Source organism: Melampsora larici-populina (assembly GCF_000204055.1).
Source record: "Melampsora larici-populina 98AG31 unplaced genomic scaffold MELLAscaffold_18, whole genome shotgun sequence".
Classification (NCBI taxonomy): Eukaryota; Fungi; Basidiomycota; class Pucciniomycetes; order Pucciniales; family Melampsoraceae; genus Melampsora; species Melampsora laricis-populina.
In genome coordinates, this window is record NW_006768782.1 from 482,909 (window position 1) to 506,351 (window position 23,443).

General features: G+C 43.1%; 3 protein-coding genes across 3 annotated transcripts; 1 reads left to right on the plus strand and 2 right to left on the minus strand.

The window, feature by feature from the left end:
- Positions 1-7,040: 7,040 nt before the first annotated feature.
- MELLADRAFT_43430 (uncharacterized protein) lies at positions 7,041-13,179 on the plus strand (the record flags this gene model as incomplete). The annotated part of the gene is made up of 22 exons (XM_007409945.1): positions 7,041-7,894; positions 8,005-8,175; positions 8,271-8,427; positions 8,524-8,732; positions 8,814-8,902; positions 8,969-9,076; positions 9,149-9,203; positions 9,269-9,311; positions 9,382-9,456; positions 9,525-9,628; positions 9,695-9,748; positions 9,827-10,498; positions 10,573-10,602; positions 10,670-10,864; positions 10,940-11,012; positions 11,084-11,122; positions 11,207-11,298; positions 11,365-11,517; positions 11,583-11,907; positions 11,979-12,322; positions 12,398-12,578; positions 12,649-13,179. 22 exons carry the CDS (start codon positions 7,601-7,603, stop codon positions 12,693-12,695), a joined length of 3,510 nt encoding a protein of 1,169 aa, XP_007410007.1.
- Positions 13,180-17,015: 3,836 nt separating this feature from the next.
- Positions 17,016-18,112, minus strand: MELLADRAFT_106489 (uncharacterized protein; the record flags this gene model as incomplete). The annotated part of the gene is made up of 2 exons (XM_007410095.1): positions 17,016-17,061; positions 17,109-18,112. 2 exons carry the CDS (start codon positions 18,110-18,112, stop codon positions 17,016-17,018), a joined length of 1,050 nt encoding a protein of 349 aa, XP_007410157.1.
- A 1,170-nt stretch (positions 18,113-19,282) lies between these two features.
- On the minus strand, positions 19,283-20,557 carry MELLADRAFT_106490 (uncharacterized protein; the record flags this gene model as incomplete). Its single annotated transcript, XM_007410094.1, has 2 exons — positions 19,283-19,596; positions 20,347-20,557. 2 exons carry the CDS (start codon positions 20,555-20,557, stop codon positions 19,283-19,285), a joined length of 525 nt encoding a protein of 174 aa, XP_007410156.1.
- Positions 20,558-23,443: the final 2,886 nt, after the last annotated feature.

Below are 23,443 nucleotides of genomic sequence, written 5' to 3' on the forward strand. Positions count from 1 at the left end.
GCTATCAAAACTGTTAAAGTAAGCATCTGTGCCCTTATCCACTTTTCTCGGTTTGATTGCACATTAATATCATTTTTTATATAGGAAAATAAGGGCAAGTTTTGTTTGGTACACGACGTATGGACTACAAAAGGCAACCGATACGCGTTCATTGGAGCTACCACAAATTATATTGATGATGAATGGAATTACAGATCAACACACCTTACCCTGAAGATGGTGGCTTGGCGGCATTTCGGGGCCCTTCTAGCAAGTCCTATTGGATGATTTCTGATTTGTCATGGGATCCATAAGAAGATATGTTCTTTCTCTTTTCATATAATCTTTTCCTTAAGCCATGTCCTGATGATTGTATTTATTTTTTCTTTCCTTCTTACATGCTAGCCCAGGTAACGGACAGCGGCGGTAACAACGGCCCGATGGCTGCTGAGATGCAGTCAATGTTTGAGGGAGCTGATTATCCGTCCTTCTGGAGCGCCCATTCACACCACATAAAGTGCTACGTCCATAAGCTCAACCTCACGGTTGGGCACGGCCTCAAAGTACTTGGCCAGAAGGTAAGCGTTGCAAAGCCTGGAATGCCTCACGGTCACAATCTTCCAATTCCAGCTTTGGAGGCCAACAATGGCAAAGACAAGGTGGATATAGACAACGCAGAATCAGATGAAGACAATGACCGGAATCTACGGGAAAAGCCTGATGGTGTAGATGAAGACGACACTAATAAGGATTTGAACATTGATGGCAAAGTATGTGAAAAGGATGTCGTTGTTGCCCTTGCGCTTGCAAAGGTGAGTTCTAATAGATCCTTTCGTCTCTTCTTTATACTTGATATTTGCTAATGAGCCCTCCTATATCTATTGTGCCGTGCTAGGTTGACACTGTGAGTGGGCAGATCGCCAGCACTGCAGCCAGACAAAGCAACTTCAAGGCACGCTTGACTAGGTTGGGTTACCAAGGCCGCATGCTCAAACAGCCTTCCAAAAATCGCTGGAACAGTCACTACGAGAGTTGCAAGGTCGCTTGCAACGCACAGGAGGTTTGTTGAGCGAATTCTATTCTGTTACAATTTGAAGTTTACAGTTTTACTTTTTATCTATACTTTCTCTCTTGTTCTTTCTAGGTAATCAACTCTATGCTGGCCGCGGATCAAAAAGCGTGTTTTTTTAAAGGGGTCACCATCTCACCTACCAAATGGCATGCAGTGGAATTGGTCAACAAGGTTCTTAAGGTGTGTTTCTCTCTGTTGCTTTTCTTGCCCATAGATATATTGATATATTTGTTAATCATGGTTTGTAGACCTTTGTTTATGCCACAGCCCGTGTTGAAGGCAATGGACCGACTGGGTGTATACTCTTACAGGAATACAAACATGTAATCACTGAGCTGAACAGCCATTGATCCAATGCCACTGAATTTAAAAGCCTTATTACTGCGATCGCCGAGATGAAGAAATGGCTGGCCAAGTACCAGGAAGAGGCACCAATTGTATTCTTCTCGCCACCGTCCTTAACCCTTGGTTCCGCGGCAAATTCTTTTCCATACATTATCCTGATTTCCAGCTTGCTGCAAATTCGGCAATCAAAACAGCTTTTGATTGTGCCTTGCAGGAAACTGACATTCAAGAGCCATCCCCATCGCCTGATGAGGGAAAACCTGACAAGGATCCTGACACATTTGATATATTTGGATCTTCCAACAAGGTAACTGACACATCATCTTCTACCACTGAACTCAAGGGGTATCTGCAAGCGAAATTCCCAATCAAAAAGGATCAGACACCTCTTGGTTGGTGGAAGGTTTGTCCCACTTGTATATATTCTATTTCCATTTCTTTTTTATGTAGTCTGATTCTATTTCTCTCTTGCTCACAACTCACTTTATCTCACAGGAGCATGAACACCAATTTCCAAACCTTGCACGTCTGGCACATGATTAACTTTCCATATTGGCCACGTCATGTGCATGTGAGCGCACCTTTTCTGCCGCGGCCGATATCTGTACTCCATCACGTGGAAATATGCTTCCAGAAACGATGGAGTGTCTTGTTGGTTCTCAGGCCTGGTTGAAGGAAGGGATTGTCCCTGGTGGAGATTTTGAGGAGGCCGCGGAAGGTCTTCAATTCTATATTGATAGCTTGGTTAATCAAAAGGACATCAATGGCTTGGTTAAAAAAAGGGCTAATGTCTTATGTTATCTATTTTTTTTCTTTTTTCTATCAATAGCTACAAAAATCAAATTACTTCCGAAACAACAATTTTTTACATCTTCTTCCTTCTATCAATAGCTACAACAATATAATTCCTAGCTGTGATTTCTTATTTCCTAAATACATGCCGTAAATAAAATTTTTAGGTCCTCTGACGCGCTGTGCGCCGCTATATAGCGCTGTGCGCAGTGATTTAACCACTACGAACCCCCAAGGGAGAAAAAAATTTGAAAAAGAGCGGTTGGGTGCGTAGTGCTTTAGAGCGGCAATTGCGCACCACACCCAAAATCGTCGAATTTTGGGTGCGTAGCGTAGCGGTTGCAATATTGGTGTAAGTAAGTTGGCAACTTACTTCTTGGACAACTCCTCTTGAAGTTTTTGAAATCCAAAGGTTCCTATCTATGGATCCTTATCAAATAGATGTCTTTCAAAGAGTCTTACTACTAAGATCTCAAAAGGTAAGCAAAGATAGCTTGTGCTATGATTTGGTGAAGTTGGTGAGTGACAGTTCTCTTAGAAGTGAACAATAATTCTTTTTTGGATCAACTGATAAGAGTTTCCTTTGTAGAGAAACTAATTATAAAGCAATGAAGAGGTCAAAAAATAGGACAGTAGGTCAAAACTAGTTTCAATTTATCTCCGGGATGGATTTTTAAATCAGAGTAAGGCCCCGTTTGGTATAGCTTACAGCTTTTATAAATACATTAGAAATTAATAGATTATGCAATGCATAATCTATTATTTTATGAAGCCAATTTTTAATTCTGAAATTACATTTTCATGTGTAGCAAAAAACAAATGATGGTGTTTGGTCTTGTTTGGTATTTCACCAAACTTGACTACAGATCAATCAAAATCTATTGTCCTCTTGATTTTTGATCGGTCGATTCAACTTTGGACACAGAGATCAACTCAACTTGGCTATCCATTCAAATCATCACTTTGATGAGTTGATGGAGCTGATCAATAGGGAAATCACTTGGTCCAAGTCTGAACCCCTCAGTCTATATGTTCACCAAGAAACAAGTGATGTTGTTTTTATTTATCACCATTATAAGTGATTGAAATACCAAAGTCAAATTGATGATTATGAAGGTCAAGTTATTAAAAAACAAGGGTTGAACTTGTAAGGATCACATATTTATACAAATCAGAATAGAGTTGATAAACATCAACATTTGAAGTTGCGCGCGTGATGAAGAAATGATTGTTTGTAGTCGGCAAAATTTTGATCTGAAGTGGCAAATCTTGATGCGACAGAGCCCCGAGTTTTGAGGCTTCCTCCGGGTTTATAATGGATTATTGAAACTTGAAAGCTGGTCTAGAGCAGCTTTCAAAATGATGGAAAAAACTAGATTATTGACTATAAAATGGCTTTTGAAAAGAGGGGCAAAGGAGGGCGAAAGCAATAACAAACAAGTTTTTTTGAAAAAGTGTAAAATAGATCATTTTCAAAAAATAATACATTTCTTCCAGTTTTGTAAGCCATACCAAACGGGGCCTAAGTTTGTTGAATTTCTAAAAGTAAAATCTTTATCAAGGCTTTATTGATGTGAGTGTTTTGAAGTATTTCTAAAAAAAGTATAAAGGTTTATAAGATGATGATTCTTTCTACTATTGGAAAGATCCTTTGATTATATATACTTTGACAAATTAGTGATATCATAATGTGGCATTACTATTCTTGCACTTTTGTAGTTACAATTACACAGGTCCTTTAGTCAGTTTGGTTTTGAATCTAAGTTGTCATCTCTACTGTTCCTGGCTTGTTGTAATTGGACATTGTATGATTACTTCTAGCTAGTTAGGGTTCAAATATCATTGGATCCTGACTAGTTAGTTCTTCATTGTTTTTATTTTGATATTTTCACTATTGAAACTTGAGTTTTTTGAGATGCAATATTTTAATTCCATTTTCATGGTTATGAAGATTTCATTGCTAGCTTGTAATCAGTCATTTAACCAATTGGATGTTATTCACAAAATAACTTTTTGTGGTTGACACAAGCTTGCAGATTCTATTTAATACTGAAAGCTTGTTTGTTATTCATTCAAGAATACATTGATAAATGCCACCAAAATGCCCTTGAGGCTCTCCACGGCCTCCTCTGGTTGCCACTTCTCCCATCATAATTCCATCAGATTCCAAAGAGGAATCTCAATTGACATCCATGAAACGTATTCTGATTCCTTGCTGCATCCAAGCTGCTGGAAGAGGAACTGTACTATGTAAAGGCAATAACTTTGAACTCTCATTCACAAACACCTTGCACATCCCTTTGCTTACTGGTAATCTTGTCAGTTTATCTCAACTCTTTGCAAAAAGTTTTGAACATCAATTCTGGCAATAACAAATTTGAGATTTAGAAACCCGGTGTACCTGTTTTAGATGGATCTATCTCAAAAGAAATTTTTGTTCTCAACATTCCCAAGGGTGAGTCCTATGCTTTCTCCTCATCAGCTTTAACATCCTCTGATGATTTGATCCTTCTTCACAGACGTCTTGTTCATTTGAACCATTGAAATATGTCCATGTTGTTCCATTTTCCTCAAACCCAAAGTTCCCCATGCCCAATTTGTATGTTAAGTAGACATCACTGTTTACCATTCTCTGGATCAATTCCATGTCCTACTTCCCCTCTAGAAGTGATTAATAGTGACACTGCGGGGATTATTATGTTTGAGACCTGATTGAGCAAAGTTGTGGTGTCTGAGTCTGCAATAAGTCTCAATTTTCCAATTGGAACCTATTAAAGGCAAGGGGGGGACCTTGTATTTTAATAGGTTTCAATCCAAATTTGAAACTTATTGTGAACTCTGTCACCACATTAAGTTTCACATGATTTGAGTGGACGCATTACTCCCAAAACTATTGGGGGAGGCCATTATTACTTCAAATTGACTGATGGCTTTACAAACTACCGACATGTATATATACTTAAAAACAAGTCAGAGACCTTTTTGTGTTTTATTCAATTCAAGATGTTAGTTGAAAAACAACTTGGTGTTCCCATTAAAGGTTTGGTTAATGATAATGGCAAAGAATGCACTCTTGATGCTCATCCCCATCACTATACTCTACTTTTATGGTTCTTGGTGGGCCTTTTGATGGTATGTGGTCCCATTTTGTGGTCTAAATCCCCCAACAATTAGGTTTTGGTAGCAGCCAAGTTGCGGTAACTTGGATAAGTTTGACTATACAGGGATTTGATTGTGTCCTTATAAGCAAGCGCGCGCATTAGTTCGATGATCTGTCAACGGAGGCTTTCTATTAGTCACCCAGGGATGGATGGGACCATTATGCTGCAAACAAGGCATACTTTTACCTTTAGTCCAAGGCAGATGTCCTATTACACAATGATGTCTCTAGACTTTGATTGATTGAGGTTAGGTACTCACATACCCAGTGCGCTGCGCTGGGGCGCAGTTACCCAAATTCTTGGAGACCCCTGTGGTGCGCTCCAGCGGCGGTAAGCTCAGCGCAGTGGGCCAAAGACTGCGGTCTTTTGCAGTATTTTGCGGAAGGCCAGCGGTATCTTATCATTTTCCAAACGAGAGCATATGGGGAATAGATAGAACCAATGCGCTGTGAAAAGGCGCAGTGGTCAGAAACAAAAAAGGGCCTGCGCTGGTGATTAGCGCAGTTCCGAACTTTCCAAAAAGCCCAGAGCTGAGCCTCAGCAGCCTGCGCTGCGAGTCGGGGGTGTCAGGGAGCTCATCTTCACATGAGCTTGCAAATGCGAGTCTCCGCATCAGCAGCGTGGTATATGCAGAGACCATGTTTGGCCCCAGTGAGTATCATGCGGAAAGTAATGGATACGTGTTGAGAAAGGACTCGGAGTTGACTTAGAACACGGCGCCGCTGGACTATAACCTGGCGAATGTTCCGCGGTCTGAATACCTTTGAAAACATATGCATCATTCGTATGCACCTTCTGCGCAAAAGGTATGGTAAAACTATAGCGCAAGTGAAACTTGAGATCTAGAGTGGCGGTGACGAAATAGTCATCGATCTCAGTTCAGGAACCAGCTTATGATCGAATACTCAGTTGTCGTACTTTGATGAACAACAGGTCCAGAGAGTACATATTTGATGTCTGTTCATGAGCCCTCAAGAGTGATACTCTTTAGTAAAGTGTGTTCGTAGGTTCGAAAACGAACATAGAGTTTAGTGCGGGGAGCAAAGAAGTTTCGTTTTGCACGAAGTGGCAATTGATATGCAACTAAAGCGGTCATCTGGGGACGTGAAGGCCCGTGTACCAGGGAAATACGTTTATTTCTCAGGCCAACCTTGCCCATGCTGATATCATGATTGACGACCGACGTAGCTCTATGGAGGTAGATGTGGACACGTTCCATGGCTGAAAGGTCAGTGGATAGGCTATGTTGAGTGCGCTCCGCAAAGATTGTGGTGGTGAATATGTCACATAGCAAGGTCAACCCGCGGATAAGCCTTAGTTGATGAGAATTCTCTCATGAGACTCTCATCGTAAGCAACTTGAAACCAGTCGAACCAACTACCCTCGGTTTACCAGGGCACCACTGCGACCGCTATGGAGTTTAATACGATTTTCAGTGCTGATTTCGATTACCATCGTTGTCCTCAAACGGGTGAATTGCTTCTGGTATCGCTGTTTGCGTGGATTCCGCGTATCCCAAGTTTGATTCTCTTCACACGGGTATACTGGGTGGTGAGCCTGAGGTATGAGAGTATCACGGTTTTGTAGAATCTCTAATGCCCTCAAGGCTCTGCCTCTTCATAGGTTGGGTTTCAAATCATATCCCCATACAATTCTCAAAGCTCGTCAGGTATTTGACATTGCCTTCTCCAGTCAAGTAGAGACAGCTGTACACCTCCCGTTTGAGCTTTTGCTGCATCACAATTATCGCCAGACGCATACAAGTGCTCCTCCCTTATCGCACCCCCTGAGATTTCCGATATTCTCCTTTTTCCTCAAGGCCTGTGTCGCGTATTGGGCTTAAGTTCATGCGCACTGCTTGACATCATTTCCAGGCACCTTGTGGCCAAGACTCATTCCCACGAAACATTGTCTGTGCATAACTAGACCCCAGCACGCGTTTTCCACCGACGTCGTTTCACCTTCTCGCATCGCACTTTTGCTATTTGACTGTCCACCCTTTTAACTCGTTCTTATCATCCGCTCATCTTATCGTCCTTAGCGTAATCAGTTGACTGATAAATCAAACAACGCCCCATATCTCTCCGCTTGATTCCCTCTCCTAATTTCACTAATCTTTCACTTGTGGTACTTGCCACATTAATTTTATCTTAGCTGAACCTTCGACAACGCCGTCTTCACCTTGTCTTACTTGCCTACACTTTTTCGCCCTTTGTGATTACTTCAACACACCCGTTTTCGACTCCTCGCCATGTCACCTCGAACCCCTTCATATGACGAGAAGCATGATGATATCGACAAGGCCGAGTCTGAATCCTTGCCTTCTTCTCTCCCTATGGGTGTAAACTCCACCACTGTCCCCGGGGGTATCTCCTTCGCAGACGAAAAGCGACCTATCAGCCAAATAGGCGGACTTGAAATCAAGCGTGAACTCACTCTCAGACGAGAACTGACCAAGGACGAAAAAGAATTGGCCAATGCCGGTTACGAACAACTTGAAGCTAAAAAGAAAGCCAAGGCCCTGGAGAGTCGTCCAGCCGATATAGTTGAGTGCCTTGTTCACTCTTTCTCGAGGTTGAGGAGTGTATTTTTCCAACCTTCATGCTTCTATACTGATTTTTTCGCGCCTTATGGCGCATCTTGACATTCCTGCAGACGGAACACAGTCTTACGCCAGCTCAAGTCGCAGAAGCTCACGGCACATCGATCAACCTTGCAAATCCTAGCGCCTCCGGAGGTATCTCGGCGGCTGAAGCTCAAGGTCGTTTGGCCCGTGATGGCCTGAATCAACTAACCCCTCCAAAGAAGAAGAGTGCCCTTCGAAAGGTTCGTGGGAGACCAGGCACTGCTCCCTTCCTTCGCGATTCACATGGTTCACTTGACTGATTCACCAACACATCTTTCGCCCTTTTCCTTCGTAGTATTTCGACTCATTGCTCTCATTGTTCAACGTCTTGTTAATTTTGGCTGGGGTCTTGGAATACGTACTTTTGGCAATTGATTTTGAGAACAACAAAGCAAATGAATATCTGGGTGCCATCTTGATCGCTGTGGCTTTCTTGAATGCATTCATCGAATGTCAGTTTGTCCCACATCACAATCCACTTATAGATTGATGATGTGATACTGTTTACTGATATTATCTTATCTTCACTTTTTACTTTTCAAACGCAGGGTTCCAAGGACAAAAGGCAGATGCCATCTTGGCCTCTTTCTTATCTATGATGCCACCATCCTGCAAAGTGGTTCGCGGAGGTGAAATCAGCTCAATTCCCGCTCAAGAGTTGGTCAAGGGTGACATTGTGTTTGTCAAGATGGGTGACAAAGTTCCGGCAGACTTGGTCTTGTTTGCCGCCACCGAAGTCAAAGTCGACAACTCAAGTGTAATTATTCCTGCCGGCTTCCTATGTTCATGGATTCGCCTAGCTCGAACCACTGATTCTTTCGCGTCTGGTCTTTTTTAGTTGACAGGAGAATCTGAACCTCAAGAAAGGCAGTTGTGTCCCGAAGGAGACCCCGTCCGTGCAGTCGAAGCTCGCAATCTATTATTCAAGTCAGTCCTCTCATGATTCACATTCCGTGCGATCATGTAGTACTAAATACTTCTGTTCCACTTTAGCTCAACGCTGGTAGTTTCCGGGGAAGGCTTCGGAATTGTCGTTCGCACTGGCGATCACACATTTATCGGGCAAATCGCAGGGCTGACTGGAGGAGAGGGCGACAACAAGTTGAGCCGAAATTTCTTACCTTAATCCTCATGGGAATACCGAACTGATCATCATGCTTATTGCTTTGAAAGGAGTCCATTGGCTATGGAAATCGACGACTTTGTTAAAATCATCTCATGCATTGCGGTGCGCCTTCCTTACAATCTTCCATTCACCGAATTATAGCCACTTACTCCTGTGCTGTCATTCAGATATTCACTGCCATCCTGTTCTTCGTTGTCGGTATCAGTACAAGTAAGTAGAAAACATCTTGAATCAATGATATCGCCTTCGCACATATCTGATTCAAACTTCAACATGAAAGCCTACAAGGGCAAAGCGGCCGCCACGGTCACTTTTGCTGTGTCTGTCCTGGTAGCCTGGGTACCTGAAGGCTTACGTGAGTCATGATTCAAATCCCAAGTGTTGCTCACAAACCTCGACTGATTATTATGTCCATCCCTCTAGCTGCTACTGTGACACTCTTACTCTCGATTGCGGCAAAACGTATGGCAAAGGCAAATGTGTTGGTCAAAGATTTACAGGGTGTGGAGACACTTGGCGCGTTGACTGTAAGACCATTCTACCTTGTTTCAACATACAAGGAATAGACGCTGACTATTCCATGATAAACACAGATGTTGGCGACCGATAAAACTGGGACTCTAACAAGGAACGCTATGACTGTAACCGTTAGTATCCAAAACTCAAATTGACTGAGCTTAACATTCGGTCTTCCTGCCAATACTGACGAAGACCCCGTATTGTAGGCTATGTGGACTAACCTCAAGATGCTCAGCGCATTCGAAAGCCACAACGACGATGCTGAAGTCAAAACTTTCACAAAGCATGATGTCGGAGTGCCCGAGATCCTGGAGATATGTACCCTTTGCTCCAAGGTCAAATTCGACAAAACCGATATCCCATTCGAGCGCCGTGAAATTCTTGGTGACGCCACCGAGACCGGTCTGACCCGTTTTGCGGGGAAGAACCTTGAGTATGATCTTGTCAGAGAGAAGCATCCAGAAGTGTTTTCGATCCCTTTCAACAGCACTGCTAAATGGGCACTCGTTGTCGTGAAGAAGCCGCATGATTCTGGTGATTTGACGTTATATCTCAAAGGAGCACCCGAACGTGTTCTTGCCCGTTGCTCTCATGTTTTAGTCAATGGTCAAACCGTTCTACTGACCGACGATGTGAAAAAGCAATATGACGAGGCATACCAATACATGGCATCCCGAGGGCACCGAGTCATCGCGTGCGCGCAGATGTTATTACCTCGAGATGGCTTCCCAGAAGACTTCGCCTTTAGCAAAAAGGATGATAATTGTCCAACGGAAAATTTATGCTTCGTCGGTCTGATTTCTCTCGAGGATCCCCCTAAGCACGGTGTTCGGGAAGCAGTCGGTAAACTCCGGTCCGCAGGTATCAAAGTAGTTATGGTGCGTCTCAATTCCCTCGACTATCTATTGAAACAATAAGATGGCTTACAGACTCATCATATGGCTTATTGTAGGTCACTGGTGATCACCCCCTAACTGCTGAGGTATGTGGACAGTCTTCAGGCGTTCAAGAAAGCACTGGACTGACCACCTATCTTACTGATCTTTCAGGCCATCGCACGAAAGATCAATTTAGTGATCGGGCATACGAAGGAGTCGCTGTCTAAAGCCTCAGGGATCCCAATCGCAGACATTCACGAGGACGAGGTCGACGCAGTTGTTGTCCACGGTGACCAAATTGACAATCTACAGGGCTGGGAATGGGATACTATCCTGAACAAGAATGAGATTGTATTTGCCCGAACCGTAAGTGGTGCACATCAGCTCAAACAACTCAAACAATTGTTTATCCAATTCTAAAGTCTGATTAATCCGAGACAGTCACCGAAACACAAGCTAGAGATCGTGAAGCGAGCTCAAGCTCTTGGTCACATTGTTGGTGTCACTGGTGATGGTACATTGTGTCACTATACTTACAAATATCTAGTTTTATACTGATCAGTTATCTTTCCTCGCCTTGCGTAGGTGTCAACGACTCTCCTGCCTTGAAAAAAGCTGACTTGGGTTCGTACCGTTGACACGAAATTACCTCTGCTTGTTTATAGCATGATGCTTACCTTTGAGTTGTAATTCCTCCGTGGGTGATAGGTATCGCTATGAATATCAGCGGTAGTGACGTATCGAAAGAGGCAGCCAACATGATCTTGCTGGATGACAATTTTGCAAGTGTGGTCGATGGCGTAAGTCCATATAGAAAGTCTTGGAAGTGTTCTCTGCTTTCCGAACTGACTCCTTCCGCGATATAGGTTCGAGAAGGTCGCCTGATCTTCACCAACTTGAAGCGCAGTATTCAATATACCGTCACCCATTCGGTCCCCGAGGTAATCCCTCAGTTGCTCTACGTGATTGTGCCTATCCCGCTTCCACTCTCTGCTATCTTGATTTTGGTTATCGACTTGGTGAGATTCAATCTTTGTGTTTCACTTCTAATCTGTGGGGACTTATCCATACCTGAATCATATAGGGATTCGAACTTTTCGCTGCCCTCTCCTTTGCTTGGGACCGTCCGGAATCCGAGGAAGCTTTGATGACTACTATGCCGCGGAAACCTGTTACTTCCCGTACAATTATGTCCCTCAAGAAGAAGGCCTTGAGACGCACGAAGACTAGCCAAGTCATAGATTCTGAGACCGGAGAACCTCGAGTCCAATCGAAAATGGGTAGTAAACTCTCTGGTGCGCTTGACAACATCAAAAAGCCCTTTTCGAAGTGGTGGTGGGACGACTTGTTTGAGAAATCGGATGGTGAATCCTTGGTAGATGCGTCGCTGCTCAGCTATTCCTACCTACGTGAGTGAACCACGGTCACATGGACAAATCTCGAGCATTAAACACTGATCTAACTTTCAAAACGTTCATAGAGGTCGGAATGATTGAAACAATTGGATGCATGGTCACTTACTTCGTGGTCTTTCAGTGGAATCATTTCACCCCTCGCGACTTACAGCGTGCTCAGAAAGCTGGGGTTTACTTCGCAGATAACTCCCCGCCCTATACTAACGTCAACGGTCGAGTATTGACTAGCGAACAACAGACTGAGGCGCTTGCTCAAGCACAAGGCATGTTTTATATGTCGATTTTCTTGATGCAATGCTTCAACATGTTTGCTGTCAAAGCCAGATTGAAATTTCCATTCGGAAAAGCAGTAGTCGGCAATAAATGGAATTTTGCTGGTGCGATTGCCGGTGCTTTCCTCGCAGTTTTGGTAAGCATTGTTTCTAGAACTGCATCTGGACATACATTGAACCAAGACACTCGTTGACTTATTTTGATTCCGCAGATCATCTACGTTCCTCCTTTCAGAACGGTCTTTGGAGCAAGTTACAAAACCTTGCCCTTGTTCTGGCTGATACCGATTGCTTTTGGGTTCGTAATTCTTGCCTGGGCAAGTGGGAGAGTCCTTGTGATTCGCCGTGGCTTGATGGGAGCCACAGTTAAACCACCTACTGGTTTGATGATGCGTGAGTCTTTTGGCTTTTCACCACCACTCAATATGCGACTTAACTGTGGCTACAACTTTGATATGTACAGATCCTACCAAGCGCACTATGTCAATGCATTCAACCTCTAGAAAGTAGATGAACGCTGGGCGTCAAGCTCTCCCCATCGATCTCATTCCTTACAACGCATTTCTACATCTTCGATTTACACTTCTTGGTCCCTTTTCGGCCGCACCTGTATCACTGCTTCCTTCTTAGTATCATATGTCAAACACAAATGGTAGCGCTGTGCCAGTATGAGTTACCAAGCTGGGGATCAGTAGTTCAGGAGTTTAATTTGCTTGTTGTTTTTAGTTTGCGGTATATGTTCTCAAGTCCTGTTGGTCTGGGTTTTGTTTTTCTTGTTTGATCCGGTGTTTTCAGATTTAGTTAGTTTGTATGTAACCTTTCTACACTCTGATTGTGTATACCCGCGATGGAACTTCACAGTTGGTTTCAAAGTGATGCAGGAGTGTCCAAGTCCAGACGCTTGGTCAACTGCTTACCGTGACTCTTCCTTGTTGGTACGGCTGGCCGAATACTTGGGAAACTATATATATATATGATGCCTGATAATATTTTTTGAACCACATTCAAGGGTTACACCGCAAATGCTTCTCGGAGCATAAATGCTTTGTGGCTGAGCACCGCTGCGGCTGTCTCGTCCGTTCTGCTCAAAGCTCCTGATCGCCGAGCAGACTCGCCTTCTCAAGTGTGAGGACCAGCTATGCTTACAATTATTGCTAATCAGACCTCACATTGTACTTTGAGGTCCTCCCTGATTTCAGTTACAGTTATTCTACTTGGCCCTCAAGAAAAGAAATAAAAACCTTGAATATCCAGTCAAAGTCCCTAGCTTTTTAGGGCCAACGCATAATGGAATAGCTGCAGCTCCGCTGGGGAACTTGTATTTCATGAAGGTTATCTTTCTCAACACTTGACCCACTCAAGTCGCATATGTAAGTGACAAGGAAACTATCAAAGCACAATAATCTTTTATTATCATATCATATCATATCATATCAAGCACAGCCCCCAATCACAAGTGACTGGCAGCCCAGTGCATCCCGGTGAACTCAATTTGTTTTTAATTTGTTTTTAATTGGGTCTTCAACTTACATCATGCAGTCTTGGACGAGTTTTTGGATATTTGTTGACCAGTTATCAGACATATCTTGACTAGTTATTGTAATGTTCTTGACCAGGTGTGGAACAGATCTCCACAAGTTGGCAACCCAATCTTGCAGAGATTCGGGGTATATATATATCTGAGTCATAATGAGCTGACAGATTCAATTCCGCATAAGCACTGGTGAAGTCCAGATTCAATGTCTCTCAAAACCATTGATACAAATTGGCATCATAGACAAATCAAGAGTGTTCAAACAAAAAGGATACCCAAGCGCAATTATATCAGACCATCTACAACATCCTATGACCGTTCAGCCATTCAGCAACGATCATGCATCCATATCCATGCAATCCTCATCCTTGCCTTGCACAAGTCCCTGGCCAAACAACAAAACTCAGTCAAAAGCAAAAACCCCAATCAATTCAAAACTCACCAGATTCATCAATTCAACTGTTGGCAGTGGTTCGCTTTGAATATCAAAAGTACCTTTTTTGTTCTTGATGACAACTAGCTGCCTGTCAACCATGAGAGGAAACCTCCATCGATTAAACATTATAATACAGAAAAACTACATTAAAATAAAAAATACATTTTTTAAAAAAACCCATCACAACTCTATCACTCATGTTTCAAGAGTGTAATAAAATAATAATTCGAAACTAGAAAAGGAGACCATCAAAACCCTTACTACAATAGGACTAACATGGTCCCTTCAAGTTTCCTATACGCCACACTTACCTAGCCCAAGCAACCAAAACACCTACCCTTTGGAAACGAAACCAGGGATCTTCTCCTAAGAAACCAAACCAGACCCTTTTACCACTTGCCTGGATCAGGGTCTGACGCGTGCTTAGTCACAACAAGGACTAACTCGCCTAAAGGTATAAAAAGGTAAGCGATCTTTCGAAAAAGGAAAAAGAGGCATCGAATAAAAACTTAACACACCTTACAAACAAACCCTCCAGCTATTTTTCATTTCGATCCCATCAGCTATCTTTTGTTATCAGAACTTCTCTACTTGTTAACCATTTAGATTAGAACTCCTTTTCGCAAAAAGTCTTTTTAGCTGTGTTGATTCCTTTTCTATTTCTATCATCTTCTATCTTACGAATCCTTCAAAGATCGTTTAACTAGTGTTATTCGACTGAAGATTCAATTCCACTTTCCTCCCTTTTGATTGAACTCATAAGAAGTTCTATCACTACTGCTAAAGCACACCTAAAGCAAGTTTACTTTGGTATTCACTTTAGTAGACGAGTTGGTTCAAAAACTCGTAGTTAATCAATTTCACGAAGATTCGAAACTTAAGATATTTTCATTTTGTAACACGTGAGTATCTACATTTCGTGAAATCTCTCAACTAAACCTGCCTTTTCACTTATCCAACAACATTAGTTAGTCTAAAGCTGACACTGCCCAATGACCGTGTCACACTTAATGACATGATATCCTCCATGCTTGTCATATAGCACTGAGGCATTCAGCAAGTCCGGCAACAAATAGTACAGATTTTTGTGTTTGTCATCATCAGAAAGAGGTACCAATGAATTGACAACAAGGAGTGGATGTTCAGAGCTGGGAAGCTTGATAATGTCAGTGATACAGCCCTTCCATTTACATGAGTCGTGGGAATACAAGATGTAGCTATTTCCAGGCGTCTTCTTGTAAGTGCTATGTGGCTTATTTGAAATGAGGATGCTTGCGGTCACATCAAATTTTGAGCGTGTAGTGTACTCTGCCCCTATATAACCATTCTTTTGAAGGGTCCCAAAGGCAATAGGACTGAGTTTTCTTTCTTTCTAGTCTGTCTGTTGCTTTCTTAAGAGGTATTCTCCAATGATAGGATCATTCTCAAAAGAAGTGTGATTGTTATTGATCATGGCTGGGAAGAAGCTACGTCTGGAATAGTGCTGAAGTAATGACTGGCCCTGCCTTTCTGAGCATGGGAAAAGAAGGTCAGCCAGTTTTCTACAGGTCTGATATTGATATAGAGACATACACTGATTTCCATTTTTACGTGCAGCAACTAGGCTTCCAATGATCCGCCCCCCTGCCCAGCTAGCCATATAGGCAGGTGGCCCAAGAAGGGTGGAGATAGAGCCAATGTGTTCAGCAAAATGCAAATTTGGCTTTTTCATCATATGTGGCCATCCATCTCCCAGGCTAGCTTGGTGCTGTTCAACCAACTTGGTGATCTTTTCACCATCACCATCTTTGAATGACCATAGAGTACATATGTTACCTATTTGGATGAGCTGCAGCAGGCAGTCAAGTATTTTGGAAGAGGGTAATCCAGGCTTGCCAGATTTGAAATGGGGGATCCATGCAAGGACTATATAGACTTTAAAAAAATATTGCCAGTCTGCTGCTTTAGGGGTTGGCCTGGAAGAAGCTATGTCTGGGATAGTGCTGAAGTAACAACTTACCCTGCCGTACTTTATATGTCTGATATTGAGATGGAGACATACACTGATTTCTATTTGTATGTGCCACAACTTGGCTGCCGGGTAGAGTGTTCAAATGGAGTCAATGTGCTCATCAAAAAGGAAACTGGGATTTTCCATCATCTGAGGGTGCCAACTTGTCCTGACACTCCAGAGGAAGTCTGATAATTGGGTCACTTTCAAAATGAATGTGATACTTATGGATGTGGAGATTCCATAGATGTCAAGCACTTGTTCACCACTCAGTTGGGATATTGCCAATGACTGATCAGGAATCTTCTGATGACTGGACAAGATCTACATGATAACTGGTAGATATATGTCACACAGCATGTTGAAAACATATTTGAAAGCAATTAAGAAAAAACTGAAAAAAGGTTCAAGCCATGGGATGCACTGGGCTGCAAGTCACTTGTGATTGGGGGCTGTGAAGCATGACTCAGAATTAAAAGGTGATCTGCACACACCTACGAGTGTTCAAGACGGACGGACATAGAATAGGTTCAATGATCATTTGGATGGACGCCAGTCAACACATCAGCATTTAAGAAATTGATTACAGAATGCCTTACACCACAAGGTACAATTACTTTTCCTATATGATCCTCAAAGATGGGAAAAGAAAACCGTCCCGATCCATCCACGCTATTCTTCACAACCTTCTCCATTTGCACCCAAGCCTTAAAAGTACCGTGCATGCCACCTACTACCACATACGCCAACGTCTCATCTGAACACTCCTCTACCCCAATTTCCTCTTGTATTAAACGTGCTCTTCCACAATAAGCAGTGCATGATTCATTTGATTTCATTGTAAGTTGTCTTAATCTTTCTTTAGCCGCATCATCCCACCCTACCGGCAATACTACGTTCTGCATTTCTAACATCACTTGATCCCACGTCTTACCACCAAAGTTTCTCTCAGATTGTCAACACCATGATGAAGCTGGGTCGTTCGCCAAAACCAAAGGTAGTATGCGAAATCGATCTTCAGGTCGATCAATTTGTTTAACTCTGAATATGGATTCCATCTGATACTGCCATAATCTAAAAGCTGGTATGTCGCCAAAGGCCCCCTTGTACTGAGGCCAATCGCTCGTTCGAAACTTAGACAAGTTGACGGTTGAAGCCACAGGAGCTTGAGCCGTCTCAGGAACGGAAGGAAGTGAAGCTGGTACATGGAAGAGATTTCCACGGGTGTGGACTGCAGGTGTCGAGGTGAAAATGTGAGCAGCTTGATCGACGTTCCCTAAGGAAGGATCGACATGTGGCGGTTGTTGCGTTGATGTGGCATCCTCAGATGATCCGTTGGTTGTCTCCCCCACCGGTGGCTTCTGTTGAGCTAATAGATCCGCCAAAAGTTTTCGAATTTCAGCCATTTCATCTTGCAAACTTGCATTATCATGACGAAGTTGATCATTTTCAGCTTTCGTGCGCGTAACATCGTCATTCTCAGTCAGTGACGAAGTAGACTGCTGTTCCATGACTTGACCCGTTAAGCTGGGTTCGGAAGCAAGAATGGACAGTTGAGGATTGAAGGACCCTGGAACACTACGACGTGGTTTAGAACGCGGTAGCGGGGCACGTATAGCTGGGGCTGAATCGACAGAGATCTGATTGAGTGTAAGAGTGCCTGGTAGTGGCCAAGTAGCCGTCACAACTGGATACCCTTGCGGATTTGGCGGGTTGACAATCAAGTCCCACTGAGACTGTATGAAAGGGAGTCCGGCTGAAGTGAGATTGGTAGCCAGAGGCGCTGAAGCCGCACGTATGGGACTGTGCAGAGCAGTTCCAGGCGGTCGGTGATACGAAGCTGGTGAAGCTGGTTGCTGATGACGACCGGGAAAGATAATACATTCCGTATTGTTGACTCGATTTAAAGTTTCTCCGGGATTTTGTTGGGTGGATCGCGGGAGAGCAGGATTGTCACTACTAGACATGGAAGTCTCGCAGGACGCAGTAGTCACAGGAAGATTCGGACAGGCTGACAGGAACAGGAATACCGGATACAGGAAAGTACAAAAAAAAACTTGTGAAAAAATGTTTGAATTAATTTCGCCGAGTGGCGTCAAATAGTGATTGGTGTATCGAATCCGAGTGATCGTCTTTGATGGGTGTAGTTCAAAAAAGTGTAAGGTACGAGTTATCGTAACCTTTACTGAGACAGATTCTCACAGGCCAAAGCCAAGACTGAACTATCACCACGTATATATATTCCTGATATAGGCCTAAACAACACAGAATCAATATAAAGACTACTAATCGAGAGAAGGAGGAAATGGGAACCTCCACAAGGAGTCCTACCTAAACAACACAGAATCGATATAAAGACTACTAATTGAGAGAAGGAGGAAATGGGAACCTCGAAGAAAAAGGGGTGTAGTTCAAAAAAGTGTAAGGTACGAGTTATCGTAACCTTCACTGAGACAGATTCTCACAGGCCAAAGCCGAGACTGAACTATCACCACGTATATATATTCCTGATATAGGCCTAAACAACACAGAATCAATATAAAGACTACTAATCGAGAGAAGGAGGAAATGGGAACCTCCACAAGGAGTCCTACCTAAACAACACAGAATCAATATAAAGACTACTAATTGAGAGAAGGAGGAAATGGGAACCTCGAAGAAAAAGGGGTGTAGTTCAAAAAAGTGTAAGGTACGAGTTATCGTAACCTTCACTGAGACAGATTCTCACAGGCCAAAGCTGAGACTGAACTATCACCACGTATATATATTCCTGATATAGGCCTAAACAACACAGAATCAATATAAAGACTACTAATCGAGAGAAGGAGGAAATGGGAACCTCCACAAGGAGTCCTACCTAAACAACACAGAATCAATATAAAGACTACTAATCGAGAGAAGGAGGAAATGTGAACCTCGAAGAAAAAGAGACAACAGAAAGGAAACTCTACATCTAACTATAAGCACACTAAACTAACATGTGTGTGAACTATACACCTGTAATGTTGTGACACCTAACTCCTCCCTTACAGATGGTTGGATGAGTCAGAATTGCTTGGTGAAGCGTCGTCCTCCGGAACTGCTCTCTTCAGATCCGCCTTCACCCTATCATGTTTCTCCTGTCTAGAATGGACAGTTCAAGTATCATGGGTGGTCGAGACTCCCTCTCCTGATATGGCTGCCAGTAGTTGGCTTGAGTCATCCACCCTCTGCTGATTCTGGCCTTGCTGGGCGTTTGGCGCAGATGTGTTTCTTGGTACGGAGCTTGGCGTTTTAACGGGCTCGTCATATTCCATCGCTACCATCGAGCCGTATTGATTGTTAAACTCTCCGATCAGGCGTCTAGCAGCCGGGCCGTTCTTATTGTCCAAGGCTCTCGTCAATGCTTCCAAGATTGCCCGACTCCCACTGGTGGGCTCGTTGGGCTCCTTGCCAGAGGAACTTCTGAAAGCTATCCAAACCAGAATGGAAATAAAGGCAATGTAAGTTCCATGTGTCTATTTCCTTTTATCCTGGTCTCTCTGTTGCATAGTGCTGGGTTAACCTCCACCCTATCCCTGCAAGGATTGCAGGGTAAACAAACTGAAAAGTTACTTTCAACCAGGTACTACTGGGATACGACGATTTACTGTCCACCTGACTACGTCTTGTGACTAGCGCCATTGGCTGCTTCAAGTTTGTTTAGCGCTACTAGCAGCTCTTACTGTTTTGATCGGGTGACTGACTGCATGTGCTTCCGTCTTCTCCAGGCGCATAGGCAGCAGCCCTGGACTAGCTACGATCACTATAGAATGTGGCGCTATTAGCAGCCTGCTTCTACGATTACAGTTCGCTGGAGCTGATTCTGGCGCTATGAGCTTCCTTAAAGCAATTACACAGGTAGAACACGGTGACGAAGGGAAAACCCTCTCTTGCTAAGACAGGTATATTGGGGAGAACTCTGCCCATGATAAAGGAAGGAACTTAGAATAGGAAATGAGTCAACCTACCATCTAAAGGTACGCCGTCTTGTTCCACTTGGCTTGTTGATCCTTTCCCCTTCATCAACCTCTCCTGTTGACGTCTCTCTATAATTCCCTCGCCATCTCTATCTTTCAAAGTTCTCGACGTTTAACTTCGAGCGGTTTGATGTCTTCTGGATTCGAGTCCGAGTCTTTGCCGTCTAAATTGATCTCCTCTTGTAAGACATCTCGGGTTTGACTCTTGGCTGCTTCGACTAGAGATTGCTGATTTTCTTCTTGTCCTTTTGATCTTGGGGCTCTGGACTCTGCTCTTCTTTGACGCTCTTCAGCTTGTTCCTTTTCTTTTGCTATCTTTGTCGCTCTCTTGTCTTCCTCTTGTTTAGACCTAGAGACCATTTCTTGACGTTGAATTTTATCTTTTAGTAAAGAAGCTTGTTGATGTATGTTCATTCAATCAATGTTATAAAATTTGGTTGGAGACGGGTTTTAAGATGATGTATTTTTAAAAGAAAAAAGAAAAGGAAAAGGAATTAGATGTCCTAATAAAAGGTTATAGAGTGCTTTTACTTCGGAGATCTATGAAGATGGTGTCTACAGAGAGGGCAACTGAGATGGTAGGCTTCTAGGAGAAAAAAAAATTTCCCCTATTGAACCACTAAAGAATGGAACACCACACCATTGTGGTTGCGAGCCCCAAGTTCTTCTCGGGGGCCTCTATCTCTCCTGACACCTCTCTTACCCGTTGTAATGGACTGTACTTTACCGCCTCGGTCTTTGGGTAAATTACCAATATCTCTTCGACTGTTGCCATATTCAAAAAACGTATCATGGACGCTGGAGTCGAAATATTCTTATGTGACTGTCAAACATTATTTAGTCCCGCTTGCCCTTTCATTGTGTTTACCAAGTCCGAAATCTAGCAAATGAATGTCAGCTGAATTCCTGATGGATAGATCATAAGTGCGACTTACAAGCCCAACTGTGAGAGAGAAAGTTTCCTTTAAGCGCTTAATGTCAGTTCCTGGCCCCTGTGTGCGCAAAGTACAGATTTGTCACTGATCAAGCCACTTGCTTAAGTCAAAGAAAAGTACATTTACATACCGCATGATTGTAAAAGTACTTCAGCCAATAGTTTTTGACTTCTAGGTAGAAGTCTTTGGCCACACAATGACCCAATTGTCCTGTTGGTGAGATCAACAGCGAGTGCAGAAGGACGTGTGATAGGGGTCTTGGGAGTACTTTAGTGAGGAGTCGAATGAGACGTGGGAGATACCTGGAGTAATGGGTCAGGCCGCTCAGGCCCTGAGCCATGACACTCCACATTTTCCACATGAGTAGGAGCCGACCAATATCTCCATCGGACATCGCACGATTGGCTTCAATCACTGTTGCGAAGTCTCGGATACGTAGTAACAAGTGGAGCTTCTTGATTTCCTTTTGCCGACGGGCCTTACGGAGAGCCTGGCCCAATAAGAATTGTGTAAATACTTTTTCTATGGTCTGTTCAAAGGTTTCAACAGACATATCAATGGGTTTGTTGACTGTTCCTGCAGCAAGACCCAGAACTGAACTGCAAATTGAACCAACCGTAAGTTAATTACTCAGCTTGGACATATGAAGCTCTGTTGCAATGAATGACTTACAAGAGACAAGCAGTCAGAGTCGCCTCATGAGCCTGTTCAATGGTTTGGATCATCGAGGTAAAATCCTTTTTGGCGGTAGGTCTCTCTTTCTTTCCACCAAGCTCCACTACAGTTTGCCAAGCACCTAGATCAGTCTTTCATTGGGATTACCCCAATGGTGTAATAAGATAGCTTGTGAGATATTCCACAAGGTGTGACCAGCGCCTGGAATCATTAACAAGTGTCCAAGGCTTTCTTCCAATGATTTCGATGGTACTTGTTGGCTTTTGAGGCCTGAGAAATTGAGATGTGTACCCAGATCACCTTCAACCATTTGCAATCTCTTCGCAAAGTCCTCGGGGAGTAGGCCACTTTGTTTGATCAGTTCATTGCAAAGCAAAGCAATTCCATCCGAGCCGTTGTCAGAAGAGTCCATGAGTTTGAGCATGTCAATTTTTGGTTTCTTGGCTTTGATCTGATCGATTGGTGGTAGATTTAATACTGCCACACCTTTGTATTTCTCTTTCTTTTTCATGTAACGTAGAAGGACTCAAGCGGCTTGAGTCTTCAACGTTAAGACCCATCGGTTTTGCTCGATTTTTGTTGGAATGAATTCGGCAGGCTTAACCACGTTATTGAGGTCTTGTATCAGGTTTTGTTGGAAAGAAGTGACACTGCACTCGTCGGGTTTGAGACCGGAGATCAGACTGGGATTGAGGTAGTGAACATAACCCCAAGTTCCGTGATATGTCTTACTGGTTGCATCAACTCGTCGACTGTGTACTCGTTCCATCATGTCAATATTATCAATACATATGATGAAACCAAATGTAGCAGCTGATTTTATCTTCTTTTTGATCGTGAGGGCTTTTTCTTTGGCTAATACTAATAGACCACGCAGTGCTGATTTTCTACATGAACTGAGGCCGATTTGATAAAGATAGTGGTTTACTCGTTCAGAGACACCACAAGCAAGAAAAGTGATTGTGTTCTCCACCTGAAGGCCATTTTTCAACGGTTGCAACCGTAAGCTATCATCTGAATTGTGGTCAAAGCAATCTACCATTAAATCACAAATTTAAAAAGGTCCACTGCGTCTACCACCTCCGTTCTCGACGTCGAGAAGGGTAGATTGGTCGAAGTTTGGTGAGGGAAAGCTCTTTTCAAAAAAACAAAATCTTCCGCTCATCAAAAACCTCAGCAACCCTAAGCAACCCTAAGGTTGCCTAAGCTATTTGAAAACCTGTACCGCTCAGACCTGCGCATCAACTCACCACCTGATTTTCTTACTGAACAACTCATCTCTTGGGTCCCATTCTTTTGACTCGTTTGATTTCATTCTCATCTACAGACCGAATACAACGAATTTACCAAAACTACCATCAATGAACACAACTCTAGTAATATCAGCTCAACCGGTAGTCAGAACAACAAGCCTAGCTCAAGTACTTCACCCACCTTAACTTTTACCAATAGCAACTATTATAAAGTAAACATCATCTCATTAGCACCTTCGGAAGCTGAATGAACACCTATTACTACTACAACTCATCATCATTCAACTATTGATTCACCTTATTCTGGTCCAACTCTCAAAGTCATTCGATCTCATAGAGTGTCTCTTTAAGTGCTTCAGCTGTCTTCACAGCACCCAGCCAGTCATTATGTAATGCTATACCTTTTCTTGTATTCTCTTATAAGACGTATTGAATCT